At 44.2% G+C, this 23,083-nt stretch overlaps 1 protein-coding gene across 1 annotated transcript; it reads right to left on the reverse strand.

The window, feature by feature from the left end:
- Nucleotides 1–89: 89 nt before the first annotated feature.
- Nucleotides 90–21,767, reverse strand: LOC115167500 (low choriolytic enzyme). Its single transcript, XM_029721953.1, has 10 exons — nucleotides 21,688–21,767; nucleotides 21,500–21,590; nucleotides 11,425–11,431; nucleotides 11,235–11,309; nucleotides 10,997–11,143; nucleotides 10,775–10,892; nucleotides 9,837–10,015; nucleotides 798–879; nucleotides 499–623; nucleotides 90–240 (listed from the first exon to the last, which is right to left on the reverse strand). Coding segments are annotated over exons 2-10 (813 nt in total). The 5' UTR covers nucleotides 21,578–21,590; nucleotides 21,688–21,767; the 3' UTR covers nucleotides 90–238.
- Nucleotides 21,768–23,083: the final 1,316 nt, after the last annotated feature.

A 23,083-nucleotide genomic window follows, 5' to 3' on the forward strand; every position in this document is an offset into this window, starting at 1 on the left:
GTTGAGTAAAGCATGTTGAATGGACACATATTTGGAGAACTGTATTGAAAGGAAGGATCAATACAGATTAAGCTTTTGATTTCAGTTGATCAGATTTTTATTGTGATTTATTAGAGGTTGCAGTCTTGATGTTTTGAGGCAAATTACATTCTAACAGTTCTACCACTAGAGGTCACTCTACTCCTTCAGCGGAATGATCTTGAGTCCATCGGAAGTGAGACCACAGGTATCCAAGTGTTTCTATTGGGGGAAAATGATACCTTTGTTGATTACTTACTCGTGCACATAAAGCTATGTCCATCGTAATTTATCCTCCCACCATCAATGTCACAATTTTCACCGTTATTAAGCTCTAGATATATTAGAGCTACATTAGCTCTGGGGAAGAGACAAACCCTGAGGTCGGAACGAGGATGTATAATCCATTCGAGCAGCCTTGGCCTAGATTGAATCATCCAAACCCAAGTACAGTAAATTGTTCAGTGTGGCAGTACTCACAGCAGCCATACAGCCTGTTCAGCCTGTCGATGTCGTTCTTGCTCATCTGAGTGGCCTCGCCGAAAGACACGTTGCTGTCGGGGAAGGGCACCATGGTGGGGTGGTTGTTCTTGGAGAAGGCGTACCTGGAACCACACCAAATCACAATACATGCCTATTCAACAATGTCACTGCTGAAGGTACGATATAGCTTGGCCTGAATGAAAGCTCACAGGAATGGATGGTGTATTAGCGCTTGCAATACAATAGGGGTCCACTCCAGAAATATGTGTAATGATTATAAAGACATCATAGCTGACCTGTGGTACTGCATGACAGAGTTGTAGTCATAGGAAGTTCCCTGGTTCAGGGTGGCGATCTTTTCGAATGCGTACTTATACTCTGGGAAAACATAATACAAAATGTTCAGAGAGTTGATGGGCTGTGTTTCAATCTACTTCATGAGCAAGGTCAGTAAGGGGATTAGATTAAGATGGCCCTGGTGCCCGGGTGTAAAGTGATTGCATTCATTTTGGAAACGGACTGCCTCTACTCTGGCCAATGGCGAATTGGGCTCAAATCAAAAGTGGAGCATGTTAAGCACGTGGAGTAATGTAGGATTCTGTGTTTTAACATGCAAAGGTGATTGCTTTTAGTAAAACAGTTTTGGGCTCTATTCAGTCCGTATTGCGGAAGTACAGCATCATTTAAATGTAAAGGCAATATTCCTGTGTTAGGGGAGACTGGATTCACATATGTCGGCTCAATCGGAAATGACCATGACATTTCTATAAATCAATCTATAATGCTTCAGCTATACAGATTGAATAGAGGCCAAGATCTGCCTTCCCAATAAAAACTAGTTTGACAATTCAAACATATTTTATGGAAAAGAGATGTAGGCCTATGTTTCTGAACGATGCATCATGCTGCCCTGTTGACAATAAGTCAAGAGGCTCAGATTATGGTTCGATTTCAGCAGGTCACGCCTCCCCACCGATTATCCATTATATTGGCCAGATAGGCTACTCCATTTGCCACTCTTAACTCTAGCTAGGCTAGGGTTTTGAGGTTAGGGTTAAGGTTAAGGCTAAATTCAGGAGTTAGATTAAATGGTTAAGGTTAGGAAAAGGGTTAGCTAAAATGGTTAGGGGATGGGGTAGCTAACATGCTAACAAGTTGCAAATTAGCTAAATATAAGTAAGTAGTTAAAAAGGTGCTAAAATGCTAAAGTTGTCCGTGAGGAGATTCAAACACGCAACCTTTGGGTTGCTAGACGTTTGCGTTACACACCCACCCCATCCACCCGACCAAACACCCTCCTTTCGTTTTTGCATTAAGTACCTTCTGTCTTATGTAACCATACCAAACATAACATGTCATACTAATTTGAGTGTCCCTGAATTGCATTTACTATGTTACGCCTAGTCTATGAGACCAGGCTGCCATTCTAGCCAATGAGAAGGCAGATACAAGTGTGACAACAGGGACAACTCTGATGTAAAGTGTTTTTTCTCAAAGTTGCCAGGATGTCATGTGTCCTACGTATATCATTACACTAATAACAACCTAAACATTACACAACTTCTATTTGATCAAATAAACAACGCATAGCAAATAAGAAATTACATTTTTTGTTAACCAAATTCGACACTCTCATTAACCTCCATACAAGAACTCGCCACATGCAGGAGAAGACTCTTCTCTTCCTCTCTGGCCTCCCAGACCAGCTTCACCCAGTAACGTGACTGGCCATAGCCTGGTGCGACCCGGGCTAGCTAAATTGAATCCCCTCATTTGTAGAAAAGGCCATTCCTTTCAGCCAATCAGCATGTCCGAATGTAAATTTGGACTCTGGCCCATCCCACTGAAGGTCAGAGTGGTTGTCTTGTCAGCAGATAAAGAGGAAAGTTGCAAAAAGGATCAAAGTTGTTGATGAAGATAAGTAGTTTAATAATCCCTCGTTTCTTGTTGGAGTATGTTTCATGATCAACAAAGTGTTTTTGGGAGCTCCAGTCACCCTAGTCATAGACTGTTCTCTCTGCTACCGCACGGCAAGCAGTACAGAAGCGCCAAGTCTAGGTCCAAAAGGCTTCTGAACAGCTTCTACCCCCAAGCAATAAGACTGCTGAACAGCTAATCAAATGGCTACCTGGACTATTTGCATTGACCCCCCCCCGCCCATTTTTTTTACACTGCTGCTACTCGCTGTTCATTATCTATTATCCATGCATAGTCACCTTACCCCTACCTACATGTACAGTACCAGTAAAAAGATTGGACACAACTACTCATTCAAGGGTTTTTCTTTATTTTTACTATTTTCTACATTGTAGAATAGTAATGAAGACAACACTATGAAATAAAACATATGGAATCGTAGTAACCAAAAAAAAGTGTTAAACAAATCAAAATACATGTTATATTTTAGATTCTTCAAAGTAGCCACCCTTTGCCTTGATGACAGCTTTGCACACTCTTTGCATTAATCTCAACCAGCTTCATGATAAATGCTTTTCCAACAGTCTTGAAGGAGTTCCCACATATGCTGAGCACTTGTTGGCTGCTTTTCCTTCACTCTGCGGTCCAACTCATCCCAACCATCACAATTGGGTTGAGGTCGGGTGATTGTGGAGGCCAGGTCATCTTATGCAGCACTCCATCACTCTCATTCTTGGTCAAATAGCCCTTACACAGCCTGGAGGTGTGTTGGGTCATTGTCCTGTTGAAAAACAAATGATAGTCCCACTATGCGCAAACCAGATGGGATGGCGTATCGCTGCAGAATGCTGTGGTAGCCATGCTGGTTAAGTGTTCCTCAAATTCTAAATAAATCACTGACAGTGTCACCAGCAAAGCACACCCCACACCATCACACCACCTCCTCCATGTTTGACGGTGGGAACCACACATGCAGAGATCATCCGTTCACCTACTCTGCGTCTCACAAAGACACAGCGGTTGGAACCAAAAATCAAAAATTTGGACTCATCAGACCAAAGGACAGATTTCCACCAGTCTAATGTCCATTACTCGTGTTTCTTGGCCCAAGTAAGTCTCTTTTTCTTATTGGTGTCCTTTAGTAGTGGTTTCTTTGCAGCAATTCGACCATGAAGGTCTGATTCAAGCAATCTCCTCTGAACAGTTGATGTTGAGATGTGTCTGTTACTTGAACTCTGTGGGCTATACTCGGCCTTGTCTTTGGACGGTAAGTTGGTGGTTGGAGACATCCCTCTAGTGGTGTGGGGGCTGTGCTTTGGCAAAGTGGGTGGGGTTATATCCTGCCTGTTTGGCCCTGTCCGGGGGTATCATCGGATGTTGATGATACAGAGACCGGTTAATCAGGCTGATTTAGGTAGTATGTACATGTAGATATGGTTAAAGTGACTATGCATATATGATGAACAGAGAGTAGCAGTAGCGTAAAGAGGGGTTGGCGGGTGCTGGGTAGCGGGACACAATGCAGATAGCCCGGTTAGCCAATGTACTGGTTGGTCGGGCCAACTGAGGAAGTATGTACATATGTACATGAATGTATAGTTAAACTGACTGTGCATATATGATAAACAGAGAGTAGCAGCACCGTAAACAAGGGGTTGGGGGGGCACACAATGCAAATAGTCCGGGTAGCCATTTGATTACCTGTTCAAGAGTCTTACAGTATGGCTTGGGTGTAAAAACTGTTGAGAAGCCTTTTTTTCCTAGACTTGGCACTCTGGTACCGCTTCCCATGCGGTAGTAGAGAGAACAGTCTATGCCTGGGGTGGCTGGGGTCTTTGACAATTTTTAGGGCCTTTCTCTGACACCGCCTGGTGTAGAGGTCCTGGATGGCAGGCAGCTTAGCCCCAGTGATGTACTCGGTCCTCCTTTTCCTGTAGTCCACAATCATCTCCGTAGTCTTGGTTACGTTGAGGGATAGGTTGTTATTCTAGCACCACCCTGCCAGGTCTCTGACCTCCTCCCTATAGGCTGTCTCGTTGTTGTCGGTGATCAGGCCTACCACTATTGTGTCGTCTGAAAACTTAATGATGGTGTTGGAGTCGTGCCTGGCCATGCAGTCGTGGGTGAACAGGGAGTACAGGAGGGGACTGAGCACGCACACATCAAACTTATCTATTGCAGTAAAGGAAACTTCCTTTCCTGTGGCGGTCCTCATGAGAGCTTGTTTCATCATAGCGCTTGATGGTTTCTGTGGTTGCCCTTGAATAAACTTTAAAAGTTCTTGAAATTTTCCCGGATTGACTGACCTTCATGTCTTAAAGTAATGGACTATCGTTTCTCTTCGCTTATTTGAGCTGTTCTTGCCATAATATGGACATGGTCTTTTACCAAATAGGGCTATATTCTGTATACCACCCATACCTTGTCACAACACAACTGATTGGCTCAAACGCATTAAGAAGGAAAGAAATTCCACAACTGAACTTTTAACAAGGCACACCTGTAATTGAAATGTATTCCAGGTGACTACCTCATGAAGCTGGTTGAGAGAATGCCAAGAGTGTACAAAGCTGTCATCAACGCAAAGGGTGGCTACTTTGAAGAATCTAAAATCCAAAATATATTTTGATTTGTGTAACACTTTTTTAGTTACTAAATCATTTCATATGTGTTATTTCATAGTTTTGATGTCTTCACTTATATTCTGACCCCGATCAGACACTATATCCTCATGCACCCCGTAGTGCCGGAAGACGTGCGTAAACAAGGCCTCCGCAGTCTGTAGGGCCGTAGGGAGACTGGGCAGAGGGAGGAGACGACAGGACTTAGAGAAACGATCCACAACGACCAGGATCGTAGTGTTCCCCTGTGAGGGGGGGAGATCGGTAAGGAAATTGACCGACACGTGCGACCATGGCCATTATGAAACGGGTAAGGGGTGTAGCTTACCTCTGGGCAGGTGCCTAGGAGCCTTACACTGGGCGCACACCGAGCAGGAGGAAACATAAACCCTCACGTCCTTGGCCAAGGTAGGTCACCAGTACTTCCCACTCAAACAGCGCACCATCCGAATGATGCCTGGATGACCAGAAGAGGGTGACGTGTGGACCCAATAGATCAACCGGTCACGGACAGCAGATGGAAAGTACATACGCCCAGCGGGACACTGGAGGGGAGCGGGCTCTGCACGTAACGCCTGCTCAATGTCCGCGTCCAGCTCCCACACTACCGGCGCCACCAGGCAGGGAGAATGGGGATAGGATCCATGGGCCGCTCCTCTGTGTCATACAGCCGGGACAGTGCGTCTGCCTTCACGTTCTGGGAACCTGGTCTGTAGGAAAGGGTGAAAACAAAACGGGTAAAAAACATGGCCCACCTTGCCTGACGAGGATTCAGTCTCCTTGCTGCCCGTATGTACTCCAGATTGCGGTGGTCAGTCCAGATGAGAAAAGGGTGTTTAGCCCCCTCAAGCCAATGTCTCCACACCTTCAAAGCCTTGACAACAGCCAACAACTCCCGGTCCCCCACATCATAGTTTCGCTCCGCCGGGCTGAGCTTCCTCGAGAAGAAGGCACAGGGGCGGAGCTTAGGTGGCATGCCCGAGCGCTGGGAGAGCACAGCTCCTATCCCAGCCTTGAACGCATCCACCTCCACTGTGAACGCCAAAGAGGGATCCGGATGGGCCAGCACTGGAGCCGAGGTAAGCAGAGCCCTTAGGTGACCAAAAGCCCTGTCCGCCTCAGCCGACCACTGCAAACGTACCGGGCCCCCCTTCAGCAGGGAGGTAATGGGAGCCGCTACCTGACCAAAACCCCGGATAAACCTCTGGTAGTAATTGGCAAACCCTAGAAACCGCTGCACCTCCTTTACCGTGGTGGGTGAGTCGGCCAATTACTCTCCATCTCCACCCCTGAGGTGGAAATGCGGTACCCTAGGAGGGAGATGGACTGCTGGAAGAACAGGCATTTCTCAGCCTTGACGTGCTGTACAGGTCATGCTCCAACAGTCGACCAAGCACCCTGCGCACCAGGGGACACATGCTCGGCGCATGCAGCGGAGTGTATCAGAATGTCATCAATATATATACCACTACACCCTGCCCATGCAGGTCCCTGAAAATCTCGTCTACAAAGGATTGGAAGACTGATGGAGCATTCATCAACCCGTATGGCATGACGAGGTACTCATAGTGCCCTGAGGTGATACTGAAAGCCGTCTTCCACTCGTCTCCCTCCCGGATACGCACCAGGTTGTAAGCTCTCCTGAGATCTAGTTTGGTGAAGAGGCGCGCCCCGTGCATTGACTCAATCGCTGTGGCTATGAGAGGTAGCGGGTAACAGTACTTCACAGTGATCTGGTTTAGGGCTCGATAGTTAATACATGGGCACAGACCTCCCTCCTTCTTCTTCACAAAAAATAAACTCGAGGAGGCAGGTGAAGTGGAGGACTGAATGTACCCCTGACACAGGGACTCGGAGACATATGTTTCCATAGCCGCCGTCTCCGCCTGTGACAGGGGATACACATGACTCCTGGGAAGTGCGGCGTCTACCTGGAGGTGTATCGCACAATCCCCCCAACGATGGAGTGGTAATTGAGTCGCCCTCTTCATAGAGAAGGCGAGAGTAAATTCGGAATATTCGGGGGGAATGCGCACGGTGGAGACCTGGTCTGGACTTTCCACCGTAGTAGCACCAACGGAAACCCCTAAACACCTCCCCGAGCACTCTCGCGACCACCCCGTGAGAGCCCTCCGTTGCCATAAAATAGTGGGGTCATGACAAGCTAACCAGGGTAGGCCTAGCACCACGGGAAACTCAGGAGAGTCAATGAGGAAGAGACTGATTCTCTCCTCGTGACCCCCCCTGCGTCACCATGCCCAGGGGAGTGGTGGCCTCCCTAATCAACCCAGACCCTAATGGTCGACTGTCCAGAGCGTGAACTGGGAAGGGCCTAACCACTGGAACAATAGGGATCCCTAACCTATGGGTGAATGCTCTGTCTATAAAATTTCCAGCTGGGCCTGAATCGATGAGCGCCGTATGCTGGGAATTCGAAGTGGTCCAGCTCCACATCTCCTTCTACCCACACGGCGTTAGCCCACTCCAGGGCTTTCCCCGAGAGGCACGAGACGAGGGCGTACACCCTCTCATGTCCCGAAGGAGCCGGGTAGACGGTCGCCAGGTACAGGTCCAGCTGCAGCAGGAAACCCTGGCAGCGTGCCGCCGTCCCATCATACTCCCCGGGAAGGGCGAGACGAATCCCACTGGGACCGGGTGCAAGAGGGGCGAGTAGTGGCGACCCCTGTTGTGCTGGTGGAGGCGCTGGAGGGACTCCCTGTCTCTCCCAGCGGTCCATAGTCTGAACGACGCGGTCCATAACGGCGCCGAGATGGTGGAGCATCGCGCTCCTCGCCCCCTACAACAGGGGTACCTGCTTCTGCTGACTCCATAAGATGGTGTGGTATTCTGTCAAAGTGTGCGCAACTGGTCGAAGGAAGTCAGGTGCAGGAGAGCAGAGATGAGTGAACAGGCACACTTTATTCAGGCAGAGGAAAACAGCCGGACGCAACTGCGTCACAACACTCCGGTCCAAGGAAAAAGGCGATAGCAAAACCACGGGTTACAACAATACCCGGCGCAAAACTAGCCTGTAGCGTCACACACGTAATGATCAAACAATACCACACACAGACATGGGGGGGAACAGAGGATAATATACACATAGAGTAATGAGGGGATGTAAACCAGGTGTGTGGGAAAACAAGACAAAACAAATGGAAAATGAAAGGGGGAGTGGTGATGGCTAGAAGACCGGTGACGCCGACTGCCGAATGCCGCCCGAACAAGGAGAGGGACCGACTTCGGCAGGAGTCGTGACAATCACTCACGTCTGTAGCCATGAAGTGCTTTGAAAGGCTGGTCATGGGAAAGGCCTGGTCACAGACAACGATGAGACAGCCTATAGGGAGAAGGTCAGAGACCTGGCAGTGTGGTGACAGGACAACAACTTCTCCCTCAACGTGATCAAGACAAAGGAGATGATCGTGGACTACAGGAAAAGCAGAGCCGAGCACCCCCCATTCTCATGGACGGGGCTGTAGTGGAGCAGGTCGAGAGAAAAAATTGTGAAGAGGGCACGACCTACACCTATTCCCCCTCAGGAGACTGAAAATATTTGGCATGGGTCCTCAGATTATCAAGTTCTACAGCTGCACCATCAAGAGCATCCTGACTGGTTGCATCCCCGCATGGTATGGCAACTGCTCAGCATCTGACCACAAGGGGCTGCAGAGGGTAGTGCATACGGCACAGTACATGACTGGGGCCAAGCTTCCTGCCATCCAGGACCTCTATACCAGGCAGTGTCAGAGGAAGGCCCTAAAAATTGCCAAAGACTCCAGCCACCCTAGTCATAGACTGTTCTCTCTGCTACCGCACGGCAAGCGGTACCGGAGCACCAAGTCTAGGTCCAAAAGGCTCCTTAATAGCTTTTACCCCCAAGCAATTTACATTTTAAGTCATTTAGCAGGCGCTCTTATCCAGAGCGACTTACAGTAGTGAATGCATACATTTCATTTCATGCATTTTTTTTTGTTGTACTGGCCCCCCGTGGGAATCGAACCCACAACCCTGGCGTTGCACACACCATGCTGGCATTGCAAACACCATGCTCTACCAACTGAGCCACAGGGAAGGCCGATAAGACTGCTGAACAGGTAATCAAATGGCTACCGGGACTATTTTCATTGACCCACCCTTTTTTTATGCTGCTGCTATTCACTGTTTATTATCTATGCAAAGTCACTTTACCCCTACCTACATCTACATATTACCTCAATTACCTCGACTAACCTGTACCCCGGCACATTGACTCGGGACCGGTACACTGTATATAGCCTCGTTATTGTTATTTTATTGTGCTGCATTTTTTTCTTCTGTTTTTATATTTTTTTACTTTAGTTTATTTAGTAAAGATTTTATTCACTCTTATATTTCTTAAAACTTCGTTGTTGGTTAATGGATTGTAAGTATAGCATTTCACGGTAAGGTGTTGTACTACACCTGTTGTATTATATTTTATTTGATTGGGAAAGGTGGAGTCCATCCGAGGGACTAGGAGCCAACCACTCAGACGGCTTCAGCAGCTACCTGTGTACTAAACAGAAATGAACAACAACTGTAATATCATCTATAGGTCTCAAATTTGGAGTCTATAGATTACACTAATGTTACAGCTGGACAAACAAAAAGTAAAAGCAGGCATACTGACAAGTCATATGCAACCCCAAAGAAGTCACACATTGAAAACCCCAGTGTCTATTGTTAGAATTATCAGTGAGATAGAGGCACTCCATTTCTTATCATCAGAAATGAATGTCAGTGAAAAGGAAACAGAATAAAGGCATGGTATCAAACCATCAATGATGTTCTCCCAGGCGACACGGATGTGGTTGTCACGGTCGCTGCGGGTCTGCTCATGGTTAAAGCCCAGGGCGTGGAGGAGCTCATGCTGGACGGTGCTGTGGTACAGGCAGCCCTGACGGGCCAGAGACACAGTCTGGGCATTACCCTGACGGCCAACATAAGAGTAGCACCTGGGAAGAAGAGCAGAGGAGGGTCAAGGTGCCCCAATCCAATGCCAGAAATAAGGCCTAACCCAATCATCTAGTTCATTGTAAGGGTTTTAGGAAACCTCAGGGTAATGGGTTCATAAGAGATGAATGGTGGTTGGGATCACCTGACATTGCAGGTTTGCAAAAACAACTATTGTATGGATTATGATCTTCAAAGGGAAATTCAATGAACAATGTGTTGATGTGACATTATAATTGTTTAAGGATGTTATTGAAATTCTAGAGCAGAGGATATAAGGCAGCGGAGGATCAAGGCAGACCATTAAATCCAATGGCAGAAAATATCCTAATTATGTATGTAGTCAGTTCAGTAATGCTGCGTTCGTTATCAAGTGGGAGGTTGGAATTTACCAGTTGTGAAGTCATGAAACTCGTTGAGACACCCTGATTTGCTAATGGCCAACAACTTGTGTAAACCATAAAGTAAAAGTCCAGATATCATGCTTGTAAACTAATTATAGTGTTCAAAAACCATATTCATAGATTGCTTTTTATAAATAACGTTTTGTCGTCTCCACTTCCCACTTGGTTACGAACGCAGCATAACGTTCAGAAAACTTCAGGCTAATGAAAGATAAAGGTAAATCATGAAGGATAAAGGAAACGGGCAGGTTTGCAAAAACAATTATTGTATGAATGATCCTCAAAGGGAAATTCAATGAATAATGTGTTGATGTAATATTCTAATTGTTTAACGATGTTATTTAAATTCAGGATCACCCGCTGCGATTCTCAATGCTGAGATAGTCCCTCTCGTTCTGACGCTGGAAGAAGCGAATGCAGGTGGTTTCGGCGAAGGAGTCAAGACCACGCTGGATGATGGCTACTTCGCGAGATGCTGTTGTAGAGATCAAATTAAGAAGAAGAGATAGTAAAATTATTGTATCGCTGTTACAATATCTCAACATATGAAATTAAATGTACACGAAAGTGAACACTTACAGAAATGGTTGGCAATGACGTAGGGAACCCAGATGTTTCCGTCACTGTACTTTTGCCACATGCACCCGCGGGCGGTGCAGGGGTCAGCGTTCTTCTCTGAGGGCATGGCAATGTCTCCCATCAGAGTAGGCTCATCGGCTTCGGGGGCTTGAGAATAGGACACGTAGAACAGGTTACTCTGAGGGCTAGTCAAAAAATGCTCTTTAATCCTTGAGCATTGAACATAGTGCCAACTTACTGAGATCCCTGTTGGCTCTGGCCAGCAGCTCACCAACAGAGAGCTCAGCAGAAGTGTCTTCTTCAGCAACATTCTCTGTAAAAAGGACATTGGATCCATTAAGTCTGCTAAATCATGACATGACATTGTTAATATTTTTCATATGGTTGGAAATGTGTGATAGTGCCAAAATAGTTTTTGTTCTTCTCACCTTCAGACTTCGGGGAACAACATGAAATAAGACAGACAATGACAAAGTAGAATACAAATGAAATGAATGTAAAGTGTATGAACTCGTAAAGAGCACATTACATGAATATATTTATTGTGTGAAGTTTTTTTAAGGTCACAGCAGGGATGGACAAAAATGACAAAATACAATTACAAAATACCCTAAAGACCAACAAAATAAATTACAACATACGTTTTCATTATTTTAGCAAGTAGCCCCCTTAACAACAACATTCTCAGTAATGGTTACAGATATGTTTTACCTGCTATGACTGTGATTGTGTTTTTTATCTACTTAAGTTGAATCCACTACCTGTAAGTCGCTCTGCATAAGAGTGTCTGCTAAATGATTCCAATGTAAATGTACAAATGAACAACTGAAAAGCAGACCGTTTTTGTATTGGCCTTGTTACAGGGCAAAGCTCATAAGAATAATACTAGGTATGCTTTGCAAGTGTTCATTTCTACATCAACATGAACATTTTGGTCATTTAACAGACATCCCACAATATAGTGCCATCCAAGCAAACCAAAACTGGTTCTGTGCAAGTTCTCATAACGCAAAAACTGTCCAGTTGTGCTGATAATTATATAATGTTTGTATAAATCACTCACCTGATGTTGCAACAACGTTCCTAGAACGCATTTTGTCTGTTGTGTAAAGGTTCCCAGAATGTTTTATTAGGTTGTGGGTACAGTCCTGTGAGAAGATTTTTGGAACATCACAAAAGATATGTTCCTTTCCAGTTGTGCTGACATTCAGATCATGTTCATATCAGGGTGCACAAAACATTCCTTTGATGTTGCAAGCATGTTAACAGAACAGCCTTTCTGAGTTCTTTAAAGGTTGCCTGAACATTTAATTAGGTTGTGGGAACAGTGTGGGTACATTACAAAATATACTCAGTTGTGATGATATTCATGCAATGTTTAAGTTAGATTGCACAAGACATTCCTATGATGTTGTAAGAATGTTGACAGAACACCTGGTCCTTGTTCTTTAAATGTTCTTAGAACATTTAATTAAGTTATGGGAGTTGTCTGGGGATGTTGAACGAATATTCAGACATTACGCATTCCGACCAGCAAAATAAAGTTAGGAAACCGTTTGAACCCCAAAAATGTAACGGTTTATATAATTCCTTTCTGTTCCTTTTTAAACCTCTGAAGTATATATAGTTTTACATTTAGCTCACCATTACATTTCTTCACCAATCAGTGTGGATAGGGCAGCTTGCTGGAGCGGGCAAGCTATAGCTGTTTACATGCATTGGACAGACAAGTGTAGGGTGTGAGATGCGGCTGCAATTTTGCAGGTTGGGAGAGAGCAAGAGAGGGTGGAGGAGGTGTTAAACATGATAACGATAGTATCCTTAACTAGCATTAAAAAAAGTAAATCCATTCTTCTCTAATTAAATATCTCTCTCCCTAATTTCTGAATCACACTTGTAATGTCAGTAGGCTACAGTAGCCTATGCTTCAGAGGGGGAGGGGAAGGTAGCCTACACACACCCACTGGCAAAGATTTTCAGCTGGTAGGCAGACAATGGAATAAGTTTATGAGTGGCAAGAGTGAGGGCTTTGCATGGGAGCTTTGTTGTGTTTTTTGTGGGACTGGAAAAAAATGCAAGAAATGGAAAATAACGCTATTAACTGTTTTCCATGCTTTTAAAATAATGGTTTTGTTCCAGAACAGTATACAGTTGTGGCCAAAAGTTTTGAGAATGACATAAATATTCATTTTCACAAAGTCTTGCTGCCTCAGTTTGTATGATGGCAATTTGCATATACTCCAGAATGTTATGAAGAGTGATCAGATGAATTTCAATTAATTGCAAAGTCCCTCTTTGCCATGCAAATGAACTGAATCCCCCAAAAACATTTCCACTGCATTTCAGCCCTGCCACAAAAGGACCAGCTGACATCATGTCAGTGATTCTCTCGTTAACACAGGTGTGAGTGTTGACGAGGACAAGGCTGGAGATCACTCTGTCATGTTGATTGAGTTCGAATAACAGACTGGAAGCTTCAAAAGGAGGGTGGTGCTTGGAATCATTGTTCTTCCTCTGTCAACCATGGTTACCTGCAAGGAAACACGTGTCGTTATCATTGCTTTGCACAAAAAGGGCTTCACAGGCAAGGATATTGCTGCCAGTAAGATTGCACCTAAATCAACCATTTATCGGATCATCAAGAACTTAAAGGAGAGCGGTTCAATTGTTGTGAAGAAGGCTTCAGGCTGCCCAATAAAGTCCAGGAAGCGCCAGGACTGTCTCCTAAAGTTGATTCAGCTGCGCGATCGGGGCACCACCAGTACAGAGCTTGCTCAGGAATGGCAGCAGGCAGGTGTGAGTGCATCTGCACGTACAGTGAAGCAAAGACTTTTGGAGGATGGCCTGGTGTCAAGAAGGGCAGCAAAGGAGCCACTTCTCTCCAGGAAAAACATCAGGGACAGACTGATATTCTGCAAAAGGTACAGGGATTGGACTGCTGAAGACTGGGGTAAAGTCATTTTCTCTGATGAATCCCCTTTCCGATTGTTTGGGGCATCCGGAAAAAAGCTTGTTCGGAGAAGACAAGGTGAGCGCTACCATCAGTCCTGTGTCATGCCAACAGTAAAGCATCCTGAGACCATTCATGGGTGGGGTTGCTTCTCAGCCAAGGGAGTGGGGTCACTCACAATTTTGCCTAAGAACACAGCCATGAATAAAGAATGATACCAACACATCCTAGGAGAGCAACTTCTCCCAACCATCCAGGAACAGTTTGGTGACGAACAATGCCTTTTCCAGCATGATGTAGCACCTTTCCATAAGGCAAAAGTGATAACTAAGTGGCTCGGGGAACAAAACATCGATATTTTGGGTCCATGGCCAGGAAACTCCAAAGACCTTAATCCCATTGAGATCTTGTGGTCAATCCTCAAGAGGCGGGTGGACAAACAAAACCCCACAAATTCTGACAAACTCCAAGTATTGATTATGCAAGAATGGGCTGCCATCAGTCAGGATATGGCTCAAAAGTTAATTGACTGCATGCCAGGGTGGATTGCAGAGGTCTTGAAAAAGAAGAGTCAACACTGAAAATATTGACTCTTTGCATCAACTTCATGTAATTGTCAATAAAAACCTTTGACACTTATGAAATACTTGTAATTATACTTCAATATTCCATAGTAACATCTGACAGAAATATCTAAAGACAATGAAGCAGCAAAATATGTGGAAATTAATATTTGTGTCATTCTCAAAACTTTTGGTCACGACTGTAGATCACTTGCATTCCAGGTTGTGATTCTGTTCCTCTGAAAATGTCTTTCTGTTACGGTTTTCTGTTCTGTTCCCTGAACCGGTTCCAACCCCTGGTAGGAAGGTTAGTGTACATATAATTATAATAGGGAGAATAGTGTACAATAGAAGGCTATATCCTTGTCTATCGCCTGCACTAACCATGGAACTGTGTGATGACACGGCAAGTATTGCACCATGCGTAAGGTCCAAACTGTTTGGTGTGCGTTTTTTTTTTAAGACAACATGCCTTTTTTTATATTATCAACTGTTACTAATGGTCCTCAGCAAGGAAGCAAATCAAGTTAAACCAAACAATGTAATTAAATTGAATGATAATGTAGGCAATACGACTGAAGGGAACTAACAGTGAATTAGCAGTTGAATATGCATGGTTAGGCCTACCGACAGTCGAAATTGACAGTGGCTAATATTAAATATGATAGAAATATGAAACAGAGGAACTCAGGGTAGCCTATAAATAAGACATTTGAGAGTGCCCATCCCTACAAGTTAAAAGGTTGTTCAATAAAAATTCTGCATAATGGCACAGCATTTAAAAAAATGTACTGTGGGAAAGTTGATATGTTGATATGCATATATATGTTAGTCTACTGTATATATATATATGTTAGTCTACTGTCACGAGAGAGAGAGAGAGAGAGAGAGAGAGAGGAGAGAGAGAGAGAGAGAGAGAGAGAGAGGAGAGAGAGAGAGAGAGAGAGAGAGAGAGAGAGAGAGGAGAGAGAGAGAGAGGAGAGAGAGGAGAGAGAGAGAGAGAGAGAGAGAGAGAGAGAGAGAGAGAGAGAGAGAGAGAGAGAGAGAGAGAGAGAGAGAGAGAGAGAGAGAGAGAGAGAGAGAGAGAGAGAGAGAGAGAGAGAGAGAGAGAGAGAGAGAGAGAGAGAGAGAGAGAGAGAGAGAGAGATTGAACCCCATCGCGATCCTCGATAGTTGATCCCTATTGGGGGGGATCTTTCTCATGGCTACCCATGTATTTCCATGGAAATATAACGTATAACGTTTATTTGGAAAGTAATAAATATATAGATGTTTTTAAAAGCATTCATGATTTGCGTAAATGTAATATACTAACTATTACTCTTGTTAAAAATATGAAACGGTATTACATTTGGTGAAGAGCACGTTATGACTCGTTTAGGACTCGAAACTCAAAGTTTAGGACTTGAGACTTGACTTGAGACTTGATGGTCTTGACTTGAGACTTGACTCGGACTTGCCTGTCTTGACTTGACTTGGGACTTGAGTGCTAAGACTTGAGAGTTACTTGTGACTTGTAAAACATTGACTTGGTCCCACCTCTGCTAATTACAAACAAGTGCGTTCTACCTACCAGATATTTAATTTACCCCGTCCCCAATGCTGCCAGTGCCTTGCGGCTGACCACCAATCCAAACTCATCTCTCGGCATGTCCAGACCAGCCATTATCTCAGCCAATCATGATTAGCAGGAAGTTTCAAGTCTTTTTCCATAGCTAAACCAACTAGGCTCGTAATTTAACAATTTTATTCTTATTTACAGATGGCATACAAGTTTGTGTTTAAGGCACATCAGAGTTTACATGCTCCAGAAGGTATTTCTGCCAAAACGCATTTGGATTAAAGAATATATATACATTAAGTTCAAATGCCTCTCCTGTGAAGTAGTGACGCGCATAGTTTCCTGAAACGGGTCACATATTGCCATGGCTATATACTGAAAAAGAAGATGTTAGAGACCTTCCCTGGTGGTGCAGAGGCTGAAAGACCTGGCTTGGGAAAGAAACCCCACATGTGCAGATTGTCAACATATGAAGTGTAAAAAATATGATTGTGTTTGTATGATGTAAAAAATAATATATTTAGGCAGGTCAGTTGAGACAAATTCTTATTTACAATGACAGCCTACCCCGGACGACACTGAGCCAATTGTCTGCCGCCCTATGGGACTCCCAAACACAGCCAGATGTGATACAACCTGGAATTGAATCTGGGACTGTAGTGACACATCTTGCACTGAGATGCAGTGCCTTAGACCACTGCGCCACTTGGGAGCCCAAATTATGCTGTTCAAATGTCCTATGAATTAAATAAGCTGCAGATTGTCAACATGTGAGGTATAAAAAATGTTAAAACTTAATGGGGAGGTATTCCACAGTGGTGGAAAAAGTACCCAATTTTCATACTTGAATAAAAGTAAAGCTACCTTCAAATAAAGGACTCAAGTAAAAGTGAAAGTCACCCAGTAAAATATTACTTGAGTAAAAGTCTAAATGTATTTCGTTTTAAATGTACCAAAAGTAAAATAATTTAAGCAAACCAGATGACACGATTCTGAAGTTTTTAAATTTACGGATAGCCAGGGGCACAGTTCAACACTCAGACATAATTTACAATTGGAAGCATTTGTGTTTAATGAGTCTGTCAGATCAGAGGCAGTAGGGATGACCATGGGTGTTTTCCTGATAAGTGTGTGAATTAGACAATTTTCCTGTCCTGCTACGCATTCAAACTGTAACAAGTACTTTTGGGTGTCAGGGAAAATGTAAGGAGTAAAAAGTACGTTATTTCATTTTTGGAATGTATTGGAGTAAATGTAAAAGTTGTCAAAAGTATAAATAGTAAAGTAATGTTCAGATGCCCCAAAAACCTACTTAAGTAGTACTTTAAAGTATTTTTACTTAAGTACTTTACAGCACTGGTATTCCAACATGCTTTAAGGAGCTAGAAATTTGAATGCTGAGAATGCTGTGGTAAATATAACATTTTCTAAATGTTCTTGAAATGTTCTGAGGACATCCGAGAAAAAGTAAAATGTATATTGCGTGAACGTCAATAGAATATTATGTTAAACCTACAACAAATATGCTATGAACATCATAAAAACTGCATGACTTATTTCAAAATTGTGGAACATTATGGTAATGTTTGTGCAACCTGCGTGAATATCACAATAATATTTTAGCAACATCCCAGACAAGTCCCATAACTTAATCTTCTGCAAACCATTAAATAACTTAGACCAAGTGTTCTGTCAACATTTTTACAACATTAGCGTAATATCCTGTGCAACCCAACTTTAACATTGTGTGAATGTCATCACAACTGAGCATAATTTGTGTTTTGGGAACCTATCTCTTGTCATAGCTACACATTATTTGTTCTGGGAACGTTCTTGTAACATCAGGTTAATGTTTTTTTGCACCCTTTTTGTAAATTTAACATTTATTTTACCAGGAAAAACCCATTGAGACCCAGAGTCTCTTTTTCAAGGGAGACCTGGCCAAGAAGGCAGCAACAATCTATACATGACATAATTAAAACATACAACAATACAATACAATACAACATGATCCAGCCTAAAAAAAGCATTTACACTCCTCCGTAACACAGTCTCCCTAAAATAAATATTGTATAATCATCCGCACAACTGGACAGTTGTGCGGATTATTCCCACAACCTAAAGTGATGTTTAGGATTTGTTTTGTAGATTTTTCATATTTTTACCCCCTTTTTCGATCTTGTCTCATCGCTGCAACTCCCCAACTGCTCGGGAGGCAAAGGTCGAGTCATGCGTCCTCTGAAACATGACCCATCTAACCGTGCTTCTTAACACCCGCCCGCTTAACCCGGAAGTCAGCCGCATCAATGTGTAGGAGGATACACCGTTCAACTGATGACCGGGGTCAGCCTGCAGGCGCCTGGCCGGCCACAATGAGTCACTAGAGCACGATGAGCCAAGTAAAGCCGCCCCGGCCAAACCCTCCCCTAACGCGGACAACGCTGTGCCAATTGTGCGTCACCCTATGGGACTCCCGATCACGGTCAGTTGTGATACACCCCGGGATCCAACCCGGGTCTGTAGTGACATCTCTAGCACTGTGATGCAGTGCCTTAGACCGCTGCGCCACTTGGGAGGCATTTTTAAGGCACTTTTAAAAAACATACAAAAATTTGTTCTGGGAATGTTCTTAACACCAGGTGAATGTTTTTTTGTACACTAAAAGAAAATCATCCACACAACTGAACAGTTTTTGTGTTTTGGGAAAATATCTTTTCTGATGTCCCCACAATGATCCCACCAGACTGTTCCCACAACCTAAAGATATATTCTGGGAAACCTTTAAAGAACAGACGAAATGTGTTCTGGGAACGTTCTTGTAAAATCAGGTGAATGTGAAGCATTCAGAGCCCTTGACTTTTTCCACATTTTGTTATGTTACAGCCATATTCTTAAATGGATGAAATCGGGTTTTTTACACATCAATCTACACACAATACCCCATAATGACAAAGCAAAAACATGTATTTTTTGCTAATAAAAAAATGTATAAACTGAAAAATCATATTTACATAAGTATTCAGACGCTTTACTCAGTACTTTGTTGAAGCGCCTTTGGCAGCGATTACAGCCTCGAGTCTTGTTGGGTATGACGCTACAAGCTTGGCACACCTGTATTTGGGGAGTTTCTCCCATTCTTCTCTGCAGATCCTCTCAAGCTCAGGTTTTCAGGTCTCTCCAGAGATGTTCGATCGGGTTCAAGTTCAGACTCTGGCTTGGCCACTCAAGGACATTCAGAGACTTGTCCCAAAGCCACTCCTGCATTGTCCTAGCTGTGTGCTTAGGGTCGTTGTCCTGTTGGAAGGTGAACATTCGCCCCCGTCTGAGGTCCTAAGCGCTCTGGAGCATGTTTTCATCAAGGATCTCTCTGTACTTTGCTACGTTCATCTTTGCCTCGATCCTGACAAGTCTCCCAGTCCTTGCCGCTGAAAAACATCCCCACAGCATGATGCTGCCACCACCATGCTTCGCCGTAGGGATGGTGCCAGGTTTCCTCCAGATGTGACGCTTGGCATTAAAGCCAAAGGGTTCAATCTTGGTTTCATCAGACAGGAGAATCTTGTTTCTCATGGTCTGAGAGTCTTTAGGTATCAGGGCCCTCTCATTCCATCCCGCGCTGGCAGCCAGGGTCCTGAAGTCTAGTGCGAATTCCTGTGTGCTCCTCATCCCCTGTCTGAGATAGAACAAGCGTTCCCCCGCCACTCTCCCCTCAGGTGGATGATCGAAGACCGCCCTGAAGCGGGTGAAATCCTCATACCGGACCAATGTTGCGTCAATATTTCCCCATTCCGCGTTGGCCCACTCAAGCGCCTTCCCCGACAGACAGGAGATGAGGGCGGACACGCTCTCGTATCCCGAGGGAGCCGGGTGGACGGTGGCCAGGTAGAGCTCCAACTGGATCAGGAACCCCTGGCACCCGGTAACCGTCCCATCATAAGCGCTCGGGAGCGAGAGCCGAATCCCACTGGGTCCAGGTGACGGAGGGGTGGACAGTGGTGTGGGTTGTGGTGTTGGTTGGAGGGAAGTTGATGGGGTTGTGGGAAAACCCCCTTTTTCCCATCGCTCCATGGTGAGCAGCACGCGATCCATGGCTGTGCCAAGATGTTGGAGCATCGTCGCGTGCTGCTGGATGCGTTCCTCCACTGGTACCGGAGGACTGGGTGCACCTGCTGACTCCATAAAAGAGATGCGTGATTCTGTCGGGGGGGGGGGGGGGGATACTGTCACGACTTCCGCCGAAGTTGGTGCCTCTCCTTGTTCGGGCGGCGTTCAGCGGTCGTCGTCACCGGCTTTCTAGCTGCTTTCTAGCTGCCACCGACGTTATTATTATTTCCCTATTTAACCCTCTGGTTCTCATTATGTTTTGGTGCGTGATTCTGTCAAGTGTCAGTTGTGCAGAGGTGAGGACGGAGTCAGGCGCAGGACACAGAACTGAGTAAAATAACGTACTTTACTCAGAAAGAATTATCAGCCAATAAATTCACGCAGGGATAACAAACCCTAACACAAAAGACTAACACAACAACCAGGAAACAATCACGCACCAAAACATAATGAGAACCAGTGGGTTAAATAGGGAAATAATAATAACGGAATGGGAACCAGGTGTGAACAATCAAGACATAACAAATGGAAAAAGAAACGTGGATCGGTGGCAGCTAGAAAGCTGGCGACGACGACCGCCGAACGCAGCCCGAACAAGGAGAGGCACCAACTTCGGCGGAAGTCGTGACAGGAAGTCACTGTGCTCTTAGGGACCTTCAATGCTGCCGAAAGTTTTTGGTACCCTTCCCCAGATCTGTGCCTCAACACAATCGTGTCTTGGACCTCTACGGACAATTCCTTCGACCTCATGGATTGGTTTTTGCTCTGACATGCACTGTCAACTTTGGGACCTTAGACAGGTGTGTGCCTTTCCAAATCATGTCCAACCAATTGAATTTACCACAGGTGGACTGCAATCAAGTTGTAGAAACATCTCAAGGATGATCATGATCAATGGAAACAGAATGCAGCTGAGCTCAATTTCGAGTCTCATAGCAAAGGGTCTGAATACTTATGTAAATAAGGTATTTCTGTTTTTATTTTGAATACATTTCCCAAAATTTCTAAAAACCTGTTATTGTTTTGTCATTATGGGGTATTGTGTAGATTGCTGAGAAAATAATATTTAATCAATTTTAGAATAACGCTGTAACGTAATAAGATGTGAAAAAAGTAATGGGGTCTGAATACTTTCCGAAGGCACTGTATATTACAAAATACTCAAAGGTAATGGAAATACTGCCATTCTCTGGGTCCCAGTAGATCTCAGTGTTACTGGGATCCCAGTAGGTCCCAGTGTTACTTTGGATATGCATTGACTGTTCGATAGTTTAGCAAAGCAGTCGATCTTATGGCATGGTAGCTTTGTATCCTGTGTCACTCACCTCAGTCAGTTCCTCAGCCCAAGCAGAGGACACCAGTATTAGGGCCAGGAGACCCACAGTGAACTTGAACACAAACATGGCAGCAAAAGGACTGCAGGATAATCACAACCACATAGTGAAAATCATTAAAACCAGCCATAGTGTTAGTCATTGAAGCTCACTCACACAATACCGAGCACATTGCTTACCTCAGAGCTCCGAGAAAGTATGAGTGAAAAGGCAGTAGTTAGGGTTGTTTTTTATACTTTGTCCTCAGGCATATATACACGTAGATAACGGACCCCCAGATAAGGGAATATGAGCACAGAAATAGGCTGACAGTTGAGGACATTAGGTGGGAATTCTGCAGGAAGTCCTTGAAAAGGGTGTGAAACGTGACATGTGTGAGGTGTGCATGTAAACTTTTTGCGTTCTTATGTTCGACCTTGAGGACTTCAAAGCAGGTGCTTTTTTTCATATTCCGAAATAGTAGTTATACTTTGAGGTGTACATTTTTTTTTCTCAAAAAGTTGATGGATCTTTTTCGTCATTTTTTCATTGAACAGAAATCAACTTATTTTTAAATACACAACATGTTGGCAATCTCCGAAAGACTGCTCCAATAACACACTGTGAAATCTTCTGATGTAATATCTGCTGCTGTGAAATCTTTGTTGGCAGCCCACGCGCTCCATTAGGTGTCAGTGTGTTCTCTCATTCAACATAGATGTTACATTACTCTTGTGCACATAGCGTAATCAAATGTTGTCTCTTATACTGTAGGCCCATGGATGGGCCTAGAAGTAGCTTGTTATCTCCTTATTGTTGGATTTGTTAACTTTATTTCTCTCTAAGGTGGCCTGATTTAGTCATTTGAACGTGTGCAAGAACACACTGGATAAGATTGTAACGGTTTCCAGGAAGGTCATAGAGAGGCAACCGACACAATTATCAGAGGTTTTTCACAAATAGACTTAAGTAGTTGGGAAAACAAATATGCTACCATCCTTGAGTGTACTGGACTGTACCTCTACAGTGATTGTAACCTCCTCTCCTCATGTCATTGTTTCAGACTTCCAAAATGCAAAAGTAAGAGAACAACGTTACATTTCCTTTATCCTGTGTAATAAAGGATTTTCTGCCTGTGGGTGTGGGAGTTGCTATTATGGAACCCTTTCACAACCACTATGAGAGATAATCTTTTGTTTTGATCTCCCATACAGTAAATGTTTGCCCGTGTAAATAAAGCACCTGTCAAATAAAATAAAAAATAAAGATGGAACATATCATTTTATTCGTTTATCAAGAATGTCTCTGAAATGTTTTTTTTTGTGCTGGTGATGTAAAGTACATTTACATCGCTGGTACCTTCTCTTTTCCCAGCAAAAGTTGACATTGCAACCAAAGTAATCAACCTTGGAAGGAAGTGGCGAGCATATGGCCGTAAACTTGGCCTGCCAGAGGCCAAACTGGACCATATCTCACAGAAGCACCCTAATGACCTGAAGGAGCAAGTGGTGGAGCTTTTGAAGGAATGGCGGAAATGCAGAAAGCTGAGGCCAAAACAGACACAATGATAAAGGCCCTTCGCTCCTGTGATCAGAA

The sequence above is a fragment of the Salmo trutta genome, chromosome 29, assembly GCF_901001165.1.
Source record: "Salmo trutta chromosome 29, fSalTru1.1, whole genome shotgun sequence".
Taxonomy (NCBI): domain Eukaryota; kingdom Metazoa; phylum Chordata; class Actinopteri; order Salmoniformes; family Salmonidae; genus Salmo; species Salmo trutta.

Coding starts and splice junctions, on each gene's coding strand:
- LOC115167500 (XM_029721953.1), bottom strand. CDS start 21,577: ATGTTTGTGTTCAAGTTCACTGTGGGTCTCCTGGCCCTAATACTGGTG. Junction 11,144..11,234: donor CAGAGCCAACAGGGATCTCA/GTAAGTTGGCAC, acceptor CCTATTCTCAAG/CCCCCGAAGCCGATGAGCCT. Junction 880..9,836: donor CTGGGAGAACATCATTGATG/GTTTGATACCAT, acceptor ATGTTTTCCCAG/AGTATAAGTACGCATTCGAA.